General features: G+C 40.1%; 1 protein-coding gene across 1 annotated transcript in view; it reads left to right on the top strand.

The window, feature by feature from the left end:
• Nucleotides 1-16,447, top strand: part of ar (androgen receptor) — a 42,210-nt gene that overhangs the window by 9,790 nt on the left and 15,973 nt on the right. Inside the window, exons 2-3 of the mRNA XM_080436595.1 lie at nucleotides 7,944-8,095; nucleotides 8,833-8,949. Of these exons, the coding sequence (XP_080292721.1) occupies nucleotides 7,944-8,095; nucleotides 8,833-8,949 (269 nt within the window). The remainder of the gene's footprint in view (nucleotides 1-7,943; nucleotides 8,096-8,832; nucleotides 8,950-16,447) is intronic.

Here is a 16,447-nt window from a genome sequence, read left to right as displayed (position 1 = left end):
ACAGTTTATTTGGCTGTTCTCTGTCAGTGGCACGCAGAAAAAAGATAGGCCAGGTGTGTATTTATAGCGGAGAATGCACGCTCGCCTCTTCTGGGATGCGTCTTAAATGCGTCCGATGGAATCACAAGCATTGTCTAGAGCAGCGTTTCCCAACCGCCGTTCCGCTGCCCTTTACTGTGCCGCCTGAGACGGCTGGGTGTGCCGTGTAGTCAAGGACACACAGCCACGCCCGAGTCCATTCAGTGAAGCGACCGTCACCCATAGGAATGCAAATGTATGAATGTCTTCAACGTTAAATCAACATAAGTGTTAGTTTTCTTATAAAGTGCTTATACATCGCTCCAGTGTGTTTGTGTCAACGTATTCCGTGTTGTTTGTGGTGTTTAATTACTCCATGGAGTTCACTGCAGCCCCATCAATGTTGTCTGTGGGGTAACCGGAAGACACACCCCAAAACACTCACCCCATTTCTTTCGCGGACCAGCGGTTCTTGTTTTCTTATATTTGTTTTACTGAGGATAATGTTAGAAATAAGTTTAGGGTTAGGCATAGTTTTACTCAGGTCATGTTTAGGAATAAGGTTAGGTTTAGGCATAGTTTACTGAGGTTACGTTTAGGAATACCAGGTGAATACCGCCAGATTTGCCCCGGGGCGCCTGTGTGCCTGTGTTTTGGGGCGAGCGTTTTGGTATTCGTCTGTAGTGCGCAACTGCGCCAAAGAAGTTTTACTCTGGGAAGGTAACCTCACGTCACCAGACTTTCCACTGGGAAGGTGAAATCAGACTCCTCCATTCATTGCACTGACCCAAGTTTATATATTTGTTGGCCAAAGACATTTTGTAATGTTCAAGGTTTCTTTATTATTACATTGTGTGTACATGAGAGTAAATATTTTGTTCCGGTTCCTCATACTGTGTGTGTGTGTGTGTGTGTGTGTGTGTGTGTGTGTGTGGACAGCTCAGTGCTGTAAGAGGGTGACAGGGTCTCACATCCTATATACAGTACAATTCTACTTTTTTTTTTTCTCTTTCTCTCTGTGAAGTACGCTAATAATTAATAATCATCAGATACTAACATTCCAGTTTAATGTAAAATCTGATGCATGGAAATCGATTAGATATTTTCTAAATGATGTAAGCAACGCATGGATTAAAGTTCTCAGTCACCACGACTGATTTCAGTCATTTGGATTCCGCAGAAGTCAGCATGTCTTCTATGGAAGTGTGTCATGCACCGTAAATAGGCGATCTACAAGCTTACAACATGCCGCACTGCGACATGGTGTAAGCTTGTAGATAGCCTATTTTCGGTTATTCGTCAAACTAGCAATAGAATGCATTTTTAATCTTTCCAAAAATCCTAATCTCAGATATTTCATAAAAGCAAAGGTTAACCCTTTGGCGTCTGGCGTTTACAAAATGACTATACTTTTTTTGTCAGGACTGATATGGCTGACTTGAGCATCGATCTGCAATTTCTTTAGCTAGTTGGCTGTATGGCAAAACACCATAATTCTACATATTGTGCTAATTGTTAATGAAACTAGTATGTGGGGGTGCTCCTTTCCCTGTGGGGGTGCTCCTTTCCGGCTGTTTCACAAATCGCATATTAGGCCTAACAAAATTCTTTGTCGTGAGATTTTATTTTGCTTTAATCCATGGCAACGCAATAACAAGAATGACAAAGTCATGCGGACGATGTATTGGTCACAATCATGGACCCAGGTTCTGGGCTTCCTGTACTGATGGAAATGTTGGAAACATATGGGTTTTACTCAGGGTATGTGCTCAACGTAAATAAAACTCAGGTCTTGACACTAAATTATACCCCTACACAAGAATGCATCACAAAATACAACTTTAATTGGTATTCACCCCATATCAAATATTTGGGTGTAAATCTGCCCAAGGACCTGTCACAACTGTTTGATGTCAACTATGGGGGTGCAACTAGAAAAATGTATGATGATCTCAGTAGATGGAGCATGCTTCCTCTTGACCTAGGAGGTAGAATAAGAGCAGTCAAAATGGTAATCTTACCCAGATTGCTATACCTTTTCTTGTCACTACCAGTAGAAATACCCTTGAAACAATTCAGAGAATGGAATAAACATATTTCACGTTTCATCTGGGACAGGAAAAGGCCACGGGTGAAATTTTCTACCTTACAGCTACCCCGGGCGAGAGGAGGCATGTCCCTCCCTTCCTTAAGGGATTATTATTTGTCAGCACAGCTGAGACCCCTTGTATATTGGTGTTAGGGCTTTCACCAACTAGTCGACTAGTCGACTAGTATAACCACTAGTCGACTTTGTTGGTACTAGTCGAATAGTTGAAAAAAATAAAAATAAAATAAAAGCCTATTATTGGGCAATGGGGATCCTTGGAGACGCTGCTGTGGTGCTGTGCTGCTGTGCCAGAAGCGCTTCCCTTAAAACGCCATAAAAATAAGGGCAGGAGGATAATAATAATAATAGTAATAGGATTTTTTTTTTTTTTTTTTTTTTTATGTAAATTTCGACTAGTCGACTACTACTTGATCAAATGAGTCGACTAGTAAAAATCATTAGTTGTGAATGCCCTAATTGGTGTAACCCGTCCTATATTGCTAAATGGAAAAACATAGAGTTATCCTTAATGGATAAACCAATACAGTCATTACTAGGTTGCACTGAGGGAGAGAAAGGAATGTTTCAGACAGTGAGGCAATGGGTAAATCTTTCATTTGAAATATGGTTAGAAGTGGTTAAACGTTTCCAACTCCAGAAGGAGGCTAAGCTATTAAGCTGGCCAGCATACGATCCTGCCTTCGTACCAGCATTACTGGACGGCAGATATAGACAATGGGTTCGTCTTGGTGTCACCTCCATATGTACAATGATTAAAAAAGGGGATATTGACAGTTTTGAAAACTTGAGTCAGACAGGCTGGCTAGGCAGGACTTTTTCAGTTATCTGCAGTTAAGGGATTTTTTCGGGAAAGAAATAAAAAGGTCCAATCCGGGGATCACACCTACTATAATAACTGTATTTGTTGATGCTTATAACTCAGGGAGTAATAGAGGTCTTATAAGTAAACTATACAATGGAATTGTGTCATTGAATAAGGACTCTACGATATATGTGAAACAACGATGGGAAAAATAACTTGACATTGACATAAGTGATGAAGTGTGGTCGGATTCATGGGAAACACAATCAACGACTACTAACTCCCTGACCTGGAGAGACTTTTGCTGGAAAAACCAAATCCGCTTCTTTATCACTCCCAAACAGAAGTCTAAACAAACTGGGAACCAGCTGGACTGCTGGAGGGAATGTGGAGATACTATGGTTGACCATGCACATGTCTTTTGGTCTTGTCCTGCAATTCAACCTTTCTGGAAGGAGATAGCAACACTTATCTAAAAAATTCTGGGTTTCAGTATCAATACTACATTTGAATCTTTGTATCTTGGACAAACCCCGGATGGACTGAGTCAGAATGACTCTTATTTGTTTAAGATCCTACTTGCAGCAAGCAAAAAAGCTATTACAAGGAACTGGTTGCAGAAAAACTGCCCTACTATGGGACTATTTGTCAGTATTGTGAGACAATTGCATCTCTTAGAGCAGATGACCTACTCTTTGAGGCTCCAAAAGGAGTTGGGTGAAAAAAGATGGGGGAAATGGCTGGACTATTTAGATAGCGTGCCAGATCTCTGATGATGGCTGGTTGTCCTCCCTATGGTATATTGTACTTTGTATTTGATCTTAAATCCTGTCAACATGTTTCAGTCTTATTACTGGTACCAAATGTCCCATGACCTCTTTTTTTTAATGTCTCCGCCAGGCCGAAAGGCATGGCGAGAGAGTATGTTTTACCCTCCGTCCGTCCGTGCGTGTGTGTGTGTGTGTCCTGTCCGTGTGTTACCAGCTAATCTCCGGCACCGTTGGCCCGGTCGCTGCGAAACTGTGGACACACACTCCCTGGATGCCAATTCAGAACCTCTGCCTCAAATTTTTCACATGGGCCTGTTATAGCGCCACCAGGAGGCCGCTTTGTGCAAAACCCTTTTTTTTTTTACATTACTCCTACAGATTGTATTCAAACCTCATGCAAATTGGTACACAGTATCTCGATAGTCATGTGATCAACCCGGATCTGCCCGATTTCCCATATACCATCCTGATTGGCTAAGGTTGGCTTCCAAAGTTTGCAGGATTGATCCGTTTTGAACAAAATGCCTCAAATCATGAATGCAGCTTGCAATTTCTGTGAAATTTCACACGCACATTCCCACTAGGCCGAGGAAGAAATGCCACCCATTTGACATTGGCCTGTTATAGCGCCACTAGCAGGTCTAATTCAGCAAAACACATTTTAGGACAAAACAACAAAATGCCTCAAATCATGAATGCAGTGTCCGATTGCCGTGAAAGGCCTAAGAAGAAATGGCACCCTTTTCACATTGGCCTATTATAGCGCCACCAGGAGGCCACAATAACGTACCTGACCTGGCGGAGTCCTGTGCTCCGAGGAGCACTTTTTCTAGTTTGTTCTTGTTTTTTTGTTTTTGTTTGTATGTTTTATTTTTATTTTTACTGCAATTTTTTCTGTTGCTTTTTTGTACTATTTGATTTTATGTACTGTCTGATAAAACTTCTGAAAATAAAGAGTTTAAAACCCCTGAAAAGTACTGCCATGACTCTTGCATCTTACTAAACATTACAAAAAAAACAAAACATTAAACTCCAGAGTTAATCCACTTAAAAGGTCCAGATCAAGGACCAAATTGTTAAATTGTTGCATTTGTCATTAATTCTGGTTAAATTGTATATTTTCTTCTAAATGAGCCAAGTATAAAGTGCCTTTAAATGGAAATACTCAAATAAAGTACAGTCTGTCTTAAAACTGTTTATAAGCATTACTCATTTATGTAGTGTACTTAAATACAGTAAGTCTACTCAAATCAATGCAGTGAACATTAAGACTTCCAAGCAGTTGGTCTTCGCACATACTGTATCTGTAATAGACCCAGTGAGGTCTGAAAGAGGGTTTGAACTGGGAGACCTAACGACCAGATAGAGACCAACCACACACACACACACACACACACACACACACACACACACACACACACACACACACACACACACACACAGTGTGAAGGACTTCAATGAGTTCCGTTTATGTGACATAGCTGACTGTAACCTCTATATTTTATATTTACTTATGTTATAATTACATCGCCTTTTCTATATTCATCAGTTCCCAGCGGCTACAGTGTGACATTTAGGCAGTTCATCCAAGCAGATAGCTCACAATGCAAGGAGAAGAGACAAATATACTCAGGGTCCCTGTTTTTTGTCAATGATGTCAACGATGTTTCAAGCAATAACCAGACATGCTAGTTGCTGTGTATTCTGCATTTTACCCCCAAAAAACATTAAATTGAAGATACAGTAGATACTTGTATTCCAGCTAAGTCTTTGTATGCCCTTGAGGTATCGTTATGTCTTCATGCACTTCCAGTCCCTCTGTGCCCAAGGTTGCATTTGGGCGACTGTTTTGTCCTCCTTGTCTCCATGTGTTGATATCCACATCGTTCTCACACACTGCAGTCATCACAGTCTTTAACACACACACACACACACACACACACACACACACACACACACACACACACACACACACACACACACACACACACACACACACACACACACACACTGTCCTTACACAGCACTAACTGGAAAACTACAGATTACTTAATCAGATATTATGTATTATAGTAGGTGAACGTACTGTAGATAGGGTGTGTTTGGGTGGAGAAGGAATAGTGTCGTGTAATTGAGGCAGTAAACTGCGTGTTACCAGGCCCGCTGGTTGTAATAAAGCGGAGGAGAAGAGGGGAGAGACGTCAGGTTTCCAAGTTCCATGTTCATTCATTTATTCAGCATTCAAGTACAACAGCATCATAGCAACAGCATAGCATCCAGGAGCCCTCTCCTCCACGCAGCCCTTCGGCTGGTGTAGTGTGACCATCCTGAGTTATTGAACACAATAGCTTCACATTTGAATACAGGCGGTTCATGTGGGGTGGGGGGGGTCAGTGATCCCCCACCTGTTGATCAAGGAGATCTTTGAACATTGGCTGATTTGATTTGCATTTGCCTGAAGGAAGGGAGTGGAGACAATGTCCCAGACCCTGTGTCTTTCAGGTTGACAAAGGCAATGTAAATCGTACTTCACACCTATAGCCAGGCTAGGCTTCCTCTTGAACAACAGGTCACTTGAATAGCCCAGAAGTGCAGACAGTTAGACTGTGTCTATCTACAACACATGGCTACTCCTGAATAACCTCTAACATTTATATCTGATTTTGTCTTGCATACTGTTAAAATATAAGCAATAAGGGCCAATATACCACAATAGTTTTCGGTAATTAAGGAAAATACACAATTCAAATATTTTGTGTGCAGCTGCTTTAATTTGACATGTTTTATGTTGATAACAGTAGTAATGATAATATGTTTTACATCAAGTTTGTTATGGAATTATTAAATTAGTAAATCATGGTCCAGATTAAGTGGTGGATATCATGATGGCATGAATTTCCATATTAACCCACAAAACGTAATCCTTTTTATTTCAAAATTTGTACATATCATCGATCTTATTTAAATGATCATCACTTGCATCATTATAATGCTGAGCAAATGTAAAATATCAAATATCAAGAACTTACAGTGTATGAAGTCACTTGTTTTCTATTATAGTAAAAAATAAAAAAGCTTATCTAGATGGAATAACTAGTTAGTTATGCTTCTCTTTGGAAAATGTCCACTAGGTTGTATACCTCCTAACATTTATTTTTTTATCGTCGCTGCCAGGTGGAAACCTGGAAAAACGCTACTTTTCAGGAAATGGGGGGGAAAAAAAGAACCTGTGTTCCAAAGGATTATTATTTAGTTACAAGTTTTTGTTAATACTTTTAATTAGTTCAATATTTGGCTTTTAGATCTGCCATCTTTGCTACTTTTGTGTGACACTGCTATGCATCGAAGTATAACATAGGGCATTAATTTATGGAAAAAACGGGGGCTCAGGTGGCGCAGGGCTTAAGTATTTGCCAAGTATTTGCCAACCACTGCAGAGTCTAGGGGTTCGATTCCACCACGGTGCATCCAGCTTCGTCAAGTGTTGTAGCAACTCATATGTAATAACGGTTCATAATGTAATAACCTATATGTAATTAATGTGTTAGATTAAGAACCTTATGGAGCCGCTCATAATGTAATAAAATGGCTCAAGTCATATTGTTGAGAAAAGTGTTACATCGTAATAATCAGTGTCAGTATCATGGTCAGTATCATGGTCAGTCACATGTCAGTACGGCTGCGTAAGGATCTCAATGTAACACATTATTATATTAAGCTAAAATATTACATTATGCACTCAGGATTTTATTACATTATGAGCTTATTACATTATGAGCTTTTAGGTTATTTAGGTTATTACATTATGAACAGTTATTACATTATGAGCCGTTATTACATTAAGTTGCTACAGGTGTCTATACAAACATAATTGCCCCATGTTCAGGGGAAGGTGATATTTGTCACTGCACATACTCCTACGGGCTGGGGGTGGCATGGAGTCAGCATGGAGTGTTGGGCGGGAGGAGTAGGGCGGCGGCGCGGTGTCCTCCCGGTGGGGGCTCCTCACTGGCAGGTGAGCCAGTAGGATACACCAGCAGAGATAGCACACATAAATGTGTGCGGGGAGGAATTAATTGGCATAACGACTAAATCAGCGAGGAAAAAGGGGTAAAAAGGAATATACAATATGGCGGTACAAGTTTTATACCCGACAGCAACAAACTATTGTTTTTCATCTGTTTGGAAAATGTCCACTAGCCTCTGTATAATATTTTGCATATATATGTGTGTTTGCCTTTAGATTTGAGAGCAGCAGAGAGCACATGTTTCCCATGGAGTTCTTCTTTCCACCACAAAGATCTTGCCTGATCTGTGCTGATGAGGCCTCTGGCTGTCATTATGGTGCGCTCACCTGTGGCAGCTGCAAAGTTTTCTTCAAGAGAGCAGCAGAAGGTAATGTTATTGCTCAATCTCGAATGTGAGTGCATCCACCCCTTATTAACCACTTAAACCCTCTCTATTCTTAGTAAAAACGGACCTGAGTTACAACTGTAACCTGAAATTTCTTCGCCAAAAATAGCCAATCTACAAGCTCATATGTTGCGATGCATTGTGAGCTTGTAGATCTGCTACTGTATGTTTGGCGAATGTTCCCCCAACAATATGGATGCGGGGGTTCAAGTGGTTAAGGTATCACCATTTGTTCACATAATATTTTGATTCAACATCCTTTTCTTTCTGTAAATGGTTGACATAATTATTGATACAGTGACTGTCAGTATTTAGCCTTATTTGTTGCAAATGGGAGGAAGATATGTGTGTATTTTGAGTTATTATGGGGTGCACGCTGCAGCTGTAACTCGTGCTGCATGCACAAAAAACTAATCCAACAACTAGCACAGGAACTGAACAGCCGTTTGTTCTCGTTCTCATGTAATTAAATAGAAAACATCAAATTAATTACTTGCTGTAAAGTCAAACTCATTCAAAATGTGATTATAGGGGTGAAAACTTTCAGTTTGCGTACTGTAAGTGCAAAATAATGATTTCCTATTAATTGGATAACAAATTGTATGCTCTAATTACCTGGGACTGTCTAATGTTGTCTTTTTGATATGATCCAACATGATTCCCATTATGAAATTAAATATTTCATTGTGACAAATAATATTTGTTTTTCATCTTTCTAGGCAAACAGAAATACCTGTGTGCAAGCAGAAATGACTGTACTATTGACAAACTAAGAAGGAAGAATTGTCCCTCATGTCGGCTGAGGAAGTGTTTTGAGGCTGGAATGACTCTTGGAGGTATGATGGTTCAATATATTTAGTTTTTTTTAATCTACCTAGTTCACAGCTGCTGTAGTCGCTATATACAATTTGGTTCCTTCCCATGTACAGTCCTTACTTCCATTTAGATTTTGCACCTATATTGAAACTGCCTACTGTGGTAGGTGGCCGTTGCTAGTAGGCTTAAAGTCCCGGTCTACCGAAAGTGGCACAACCATTTCCAGCTCCGGTTAAATTTCCCATAGCTTTGTTTGATTGGCGCGGCTGTAGATTTGGTCAACACACTTGACGGTCATATGTGTTTCCTTTTTAAATCTGCTGCCGCACCAATAAAACAAAGCTATAGGAACTGAACTGAAAAGGGGAATGCTACTTTCAGAAAACCGGGACTATGCACTGTTTCCTTTGGTTTGCACTTGCAAGACAAACCTACATTTCCCTCCTTGGGATTGTCCTTGGGATTGTCAGCCGGCTGGTGAGGAAATTCTGCATAACATAAATAGTATGTACTTTCACAAACTAAGTACAGTACGTACAGTGCTGTATGACCAAAACACATACACCACCCAGAAGAAGTAAACTCTCAAAGATGAAACTATGAACCATCCTTCAACACCAAGTGTTGAAGTGCTTGATTTCCCCCATATTACTCTTCTGAGCCTGGTGGCTTCAATTGGTGCATCATCACAATAGGGGATGTTACTGATAATCAAGCCCCTGACTGGGCTGCCATGCAATTTAGACCTGCTCCATTCACTTCTCCTTACTCTCACCAATCCCTGCCCGTCATATTAGGCTGCGGGATTGACATGTGGTGAACTAATTCCTGTCTTTAGTTCAATTTTCACTCTCCTCCATTTTCTCTTTCTGTTAGCGGTGAAAATTGTACAGAGAAGCACAAAGATGACATGAGACATGTGAATTAAAGCGGCAGAAATGCTGGTAATTTCGCCGCCAGTCACTGACAAGCCCACGGGGGGGAAAATACAATGTAATGCTCTCATTGTCAGTAAAAAGGCACACCTGTTCTGGTTGTGTTAAAAAAAAAAAGGGGGCATCCTTCACTCAAGTTCTTATCACAGACATGTAAAACTCTTGCTCCATCTTACAGGCAAAGTGATAATTTGTGGCATTTAAAGAACATTTTTATGAGTTTTGTTGGTATCCTTTGAATATTATTTTCCTCATAACAGTAAGATCATAATATATTGAAAGGAAAAATATGTATGTTATTATTATTATTATTATTATTATTATTATTATTATTATTATTATTATTATATTTGTCCCTTTAGATTTCCACTAAAATGAAAAAAAAGTGTCTCATAATAATGCAATATTGACATGTACAGTATCAAACAAATTATGACCTTTTTATATGATAATATTTCAGGTTCTTATTACTCATAACTAGTTTGGAGACTCTGAAAAGACCAGAAAGACTCATTGAAATCTCTTTGTTAGAATTTCCACACATTTAACCAGAGGCGCCGATATTTGTGTATCGTGGGGGCTCAACTCGAAATGTAGGTTATTCTGGGTGAATCTCTTCTTGGCTGGAGGTGGCTTCATCTTGCTGTAGTAGCAGTCAGGCCTGGAATTTCGTCATTTTAGGGGCAAGGCCACTTGGCCTTTGGTGTTGTAATTTTTTGGGCAGGAAGGCCATCCAAAAAAAAAGATTTTTAAGTCCACGGAAATAATGAATTTAACTTGAAGGTTAAGGATGATTTTATTTTAATATAGTATAAGAATAGTATCTATCTGTGAAATATAACCCATGTATTTCACAAAATAATGTGTTGGCAAATGACCAATATTTAGTTATATAGGTCTCAATATGTCACATTCAGCCCTGGACTTCACTGACTGAAGTAGGGGTCACATTAATCACATTTACATTAGATTCACAGATTAGAGATTTTATGTATTTTCCCCACAAGTTATTTTCATTCAAATGAAATGTGATTGAACTTGCACTAATAATGACTTAAGTTGATTTTTCACTCTTTAAAATATAGTATTTCTTAATTATTAATACTTACAGCTTGTAGATTGGCTATTTTCACGATTTTAAATTGTTTTTAAATATTAATTTAAAAAAAGGAACATACAAGATTTCCACCCGACAGCGATAATATATAGCCACTATATGGTTCTGTATCAGTATATGAGTCGGTTTTAGTAGATTTCATTCTAATTGGCTACTATGCCTGCATATGAATTTTATGGGCCTGGGTAGGTCACCCTGTCCTGGCGGAGATATGCCCTGTTGCGCACACTCCGCAGAGCAGTACAACAGGTGAGCAATTCACTTAAACGAGGACTGTGCTGCGCAGTCTGCGCCCCAAAAAACGGACTAAAACTGTCACATTCTAGCTGCTGAAATAAACTTCCCATTTAGATCATTGTTGACAAACAAACAGAACATGGACGTGGTTTGCAAAAGGATTATTTATTTCTTGTCCATCAGAGCGGTGAGGTCACTCTTTTGTATGATATTGATAGCCTAAACTTATAATTTGTTATTCTATTGCTTGCTTTATATTAAGACTCATCATTTGGGGATTTCGCTGTATTTTATCAGATGTATTGATCTATATTTTGCTGTTGAAAAAAATCATCGGGGCACATCGGTCTGTAGGAATGTACCGAATCCTCTCTCTCTCTCTCTCGCTCTCAGGCTAGAAATCAAACCTACCATTGATTAGTTCAACAGGCTGCGTTAGATTTATCTCCTGTTTGGCCCGGTGATGCTTTTGTGTCTTATTACACTGTGTTGCGGGATTCCGACGGTTCATTAAAAAAAAAAACGTATTGACAGGAAAATCGTGCAGAGGAAAAACTGTGAAATCAGTTGCTGGAAGCAGCTGGGGCACCACGGCCACTGTGGCCGTGAAGGCATGTCATTTTTCGAGGGGCACACGGCCAATTAGAGGGGCAACGACGTGGCCGCCGTGAAATTCCTGCCCCGGTAGCAGTACAATAATGAGTTTGTTCTAGCTACTCTCTCTGCTAATTTATACTCTACTTGCCAGGTGAAGATAAAGCCCTATCCACAAGTTTCCTAGGGCATTGTGGGCATCACTTCCTGTTGATTTGATCCCTGATACCTATACATTTGCATGCCTATGGGAGCGTGCCCCCACCAATGGAATGGATGCCAATGGGAGCACGCCCCACCAATGAGTCGACAGGTTGTCCGAGCCCAGGTGCTGTGGATTTTGTAACGTAATTATATTTCTTATTGTTTAGTTGCATTGTTAATTTGTTGTCTCCGCCAGGCCGAAAGGCATGGCGAGAGAGTATGTTTTCCACCCCGTCCGTCTGTCCGTCCGTGTGTCCATGTGTGTGTCCGTCCGTCCGTCTGTGACCAGCTAATCTCTGGCACCGTTGGCTTGATCGCAGCGAAACTGTGCACACACACTTCCTGGATGCCAATTCAGAACCTCTGCCCCACATTTTTCTCATGGGCCTTTTATAGCGCCACCAGGAGGCCGATTTGTGCAAAACATATTTTTTGACAGTACTCCCACAGATTTTGTCCAAAAAACACGCAGTACACAGTATCTCTATAGTAAAAGGCCCAGTTGGCTTGATCGCAGCGAAACTGTGCACACACACTTCCTGGATGCCAATTCAGAACCTCTGCCCCACATTTTTCTCATGGGCCTTTTATAGCGCCACCAGGAGGCCGATTTGTGCAAAACATATTTTTTGACAGTACTCCCACAGATTTTGTCCAAAAAACACGCAGTACACAGTATCTCTATAGTCATTAAACGAAACCTGTCTTTCCGATTTTTCATATTCCATCCTGATTGGCTAAAAATGTCTACCAAAGTTTGCAGGAGTGCTCCATTTTGAACAAAATGCCTCAAATCATGAACATAGCATGCAATTTCCCATTAGGCCGAGGAAGAAATACCATTTGACATTTTCAAATCAGCCTCATGGTGGCGCTATAACAGGCCCATTCGTGTTTTTACCTATAACTGCACCGATCTGTGTAAAACTTTGTATGTGCACTCCTTAGAGGTCAAGGAAACATCTTTGCCCTGCATTTTTCACATCTGCCTTTTATAGCGCCACCAGGAGGCCGACTTCTGTAAAACACATTATTTTATACTACAACTTCCAATTTTATCCAAATTTCACGCAAATCGGTACACATGATCTCTATAGTCATGTGATCAAGACGGATGTGTTTTCATATTCCATCCTGATTGGCTAAGATTGACATCTAAAGTTTGCATTATTGTCTTGTTTTGAATAAAATTCCAAAATCATGAACGCACCGCCCGATTGCGGTCAAACTTTGCACGCACATTCACACTATGTTGAGGAACAAATGCCACCCTTTTAACATTGGCCTGTTATAGCGCCACCAGCAGGTCTAATTTAGCAAAACATTTTTTTTAACAAAATGCCTCAAATCATGAATGCAGTCAGTGTCCGATTGTCGTGCAAGGCCTAAGAAGAAATGGCACCCTTTTCACATTGGCCAATTATAGCGCCACCAGGAGGCCACAATAGCCTACCTGACCTGGCGGAGACCTGTGCTCCGAGGAGCACTTTTTCTAGTTGTTTTTATTTTTGTTTCAATTAATTAATTATTTTCCTCTTAGTTTTATATAAAAGCCCTTTACATAGACTCACCCACACATAAGTACGCTATTTCTTAAAATAATCAGACAACTTGTCTTGAATGACTTCATTTATATAGCACCTTTCATGACATGAATGCAGCTCAAACTATTTCTAAAATAATTAAACTGTTTAAGGTGTTTTTCATTTTCATTTCATTTTGAATTTTAGTTATAGAGGGCAATTATAATTTATTAAGGCATATACGGCTTATTAGCCAGGGATCCTTTTAAGTCAATTCAATTTCAAACTTTATTCCAGACACTCAGGGGGTCCATATTACATACAGATAAGAAGACATACAAATATTAAAAAAAAGTAAAAATAAATAAATAAATAAAAACATCATACATAACAAGAACATACTATTACATAAAAATCACACTTTGAGATTGTCTCTCCAGTGTTTCCGTAGCCTGGACGAGTACCGAAGACAGCTAGTATAAGGAGAAGGTATCATTTAAAATAATGGCATTAAAATAATAGCAAAAACTAATGGCAGAAAAATGGGATCTCTCAGCCAAGTAAAGGTCCTTACACACCGGGGCGTTTGTTTTCATGCGAATAATACGTTTTTTTAAAAAACCGTATAAAGTCAATGCAAGCTTACATGGAGCGAAAAAGCGAAGCGAAAAAGCGTCTTTTAATTATTCAGAACAAGTCCGAATTTTGCGTATATTCGCATATTCGCCGGTGTGTAACCGCCTTTATCCTCAAGGATGGGGGGGGGGGTTGATGATGAAATTCATCCGACTGTTGAATCTCCTTTAGCACTCTGTCTGGGCTATCGTTCTAGGTGTTAACGACGCGTTGTCAGCTCTCGCGGGCACGCATTTGCACCTTCAGATATAGTCATGGTGATTAATTTGGGCCCCGACATTTGAGATTCATGTGGGGGCTGATCATTTCGGGTGGGGGCTTAGGCCCAGAGGCCCCCATGGTATCGGCGTCTATCAGCGGCGGACTGGCCATTTGGCGTACCGGCATTTGCCCGGTGGGCCGCAGGGCCAGTGGGCCACTGGGCCACAAAAAAAAAGAAAAAAAAATATTTGCTCCCGTTTTAGGATTATAACGGTCATTTCCGGGTCGCGCGGCCCAATTATTAGTTACGTTAATGTTTGGGCTGGGATGCTTTCCAGCAGGGGCCTCAGTGCGGCTGCAGAGTTCATGTGCAGGGCTGGGCTGAAACAGTGAAACTCTCCCCCCCCCCGTTGACAAAATGCCCCCCCCCCCACCACCGATTTAAAAGACGTAGCCGAGTCTCGTAGAATCGAAGATAAGAAAATTGTGCCGCCGCGATAATTCATTCCATAGTTGTGGGCAGGCTTGTTTTTGCCAAAAAGCAACAGAAAGCAGAGAAATTTATATTTTTCTAAATCCTTTAACATTAAACCGGACGGGGCCGGGTTTGTTGTGATCACATTAGATTAGATTTAGATAAGATTTGAGAGCAGCAGAGCGCACATGTTTCCCATGGAGTTCTTCTTTCCACCACAAAGATCTTGCCTGATCTGTGCAGATGAGGCATCTGGCTGTCATTATGGTGCGCTCACCTGTGGCAGCTGCAAGTTTTCTTCAAGAGAGCATGTAGCAACTCATAATGTAATAACGGCTCATAATGTAATAAACTAAATGTAATAAAAGCTCATAATGTTAGATCATGTAATGTAATAAAATCATGAGCGCATAACGTAATAACAGATTTTTGCATAATGTAATAATGTGTTACATTTAGAACCTTACATAGCCGCTCATAATGTAATAAAAGTTCATAATGTAATGTCATGTCAGTATCATGTCAATATAATGTCAGTGTCATCTCAGTATCATTGTCAGTATCATGTCAATATAATGTCAGTACCTTATCAGTATCATTGTCAGTATCATGTCAGGATCTCCTTTGATCCCACTGAACCAAGTTTCGGCACAAAAATGGGGTCAAATTCGTTCTACTGCTATGCCAGTGCCAGCGTTTCTTACCGTTTACGCTGATCGTTTTAGAGCTGTAGAAGCCTCCACGAGGACCCGGATGTAAACAAAGGGTGTCTGCACGATGGTCGAGGGTCCCGTCTAACGCGATCCGCCATTGCAGAGTGATCGCCCGTCGAAAATGGCTTGTTTTCACCACTGTAAAAAAGTAAGGAGATATGGACCTTTTTCTCCAAATCCTATCATTGGAGCGGACGGAAGTAACGTTTTTTGGGCCCTTCTCACATCCGTCCATTTCATTTTACAGGGACCTAGGATCATTCCTAAGTTTTCCTAAATTTTATTACATTATGAGCTGATTATTACATTATGAGCTTTTATCATATTTAGTTTATTACATTATGAACCGATACTGACCATCATACTTGCCAGGAAACAACAATTTGAGCCGTTATTACGTTATGAACTGTTATTACATCATGAGCGGCTATGTAAGGTTCTCAATGTAACACATTGTTACATTATTACATTATGCAAAAATCAGTTATTACATTATGCGCTCATGATTTTATTACATTATGAGCTCATGATTTTATTACATTATGAGCTGATTATTACATTATGAGCTTTTATTACATTTAGTCAGGGGTGAAAGTGGCTCAGAGTTCTTGCCGGAACTGGTAGGACGGGGGAGTGCGTTCGGCCGCGCGAATTTTTTTGCGGTTCTGGGCGGATTGGGTCCGTTTCTTTCACGGTTCTGGGCGGATTGGGTTCGTTTTTTTTTCCAGTTTTTGGTTTCTTTATTTTGGTTTTAGGGTTAGGATTAGGAGTTAGGTTAGGGTTATGTTATTTAATTCATATTTTTGCCTGATTTTACCAATTTATTATCACAAAAATCAATTTCTGCCTAATAAAATATTCAAACAAAATGGGTTTATACTAA

This window comes from Gymnoscopelus braueri (assembly GCF_963280865.1).
Source record: "Gymnoscopelus braueri genome assembly, chromosome: 8".
Classification (NCBI taxonomy): Eukaryota; Metazoa; Chordata; class Actinopteri; order Myctophiformes; family Myctophidae; genus Gymnoscopelus; species Gymnoscopelus braueri.
This window is presented reverse-complemented; position numbering and strand designations above follow the sequence as displayed.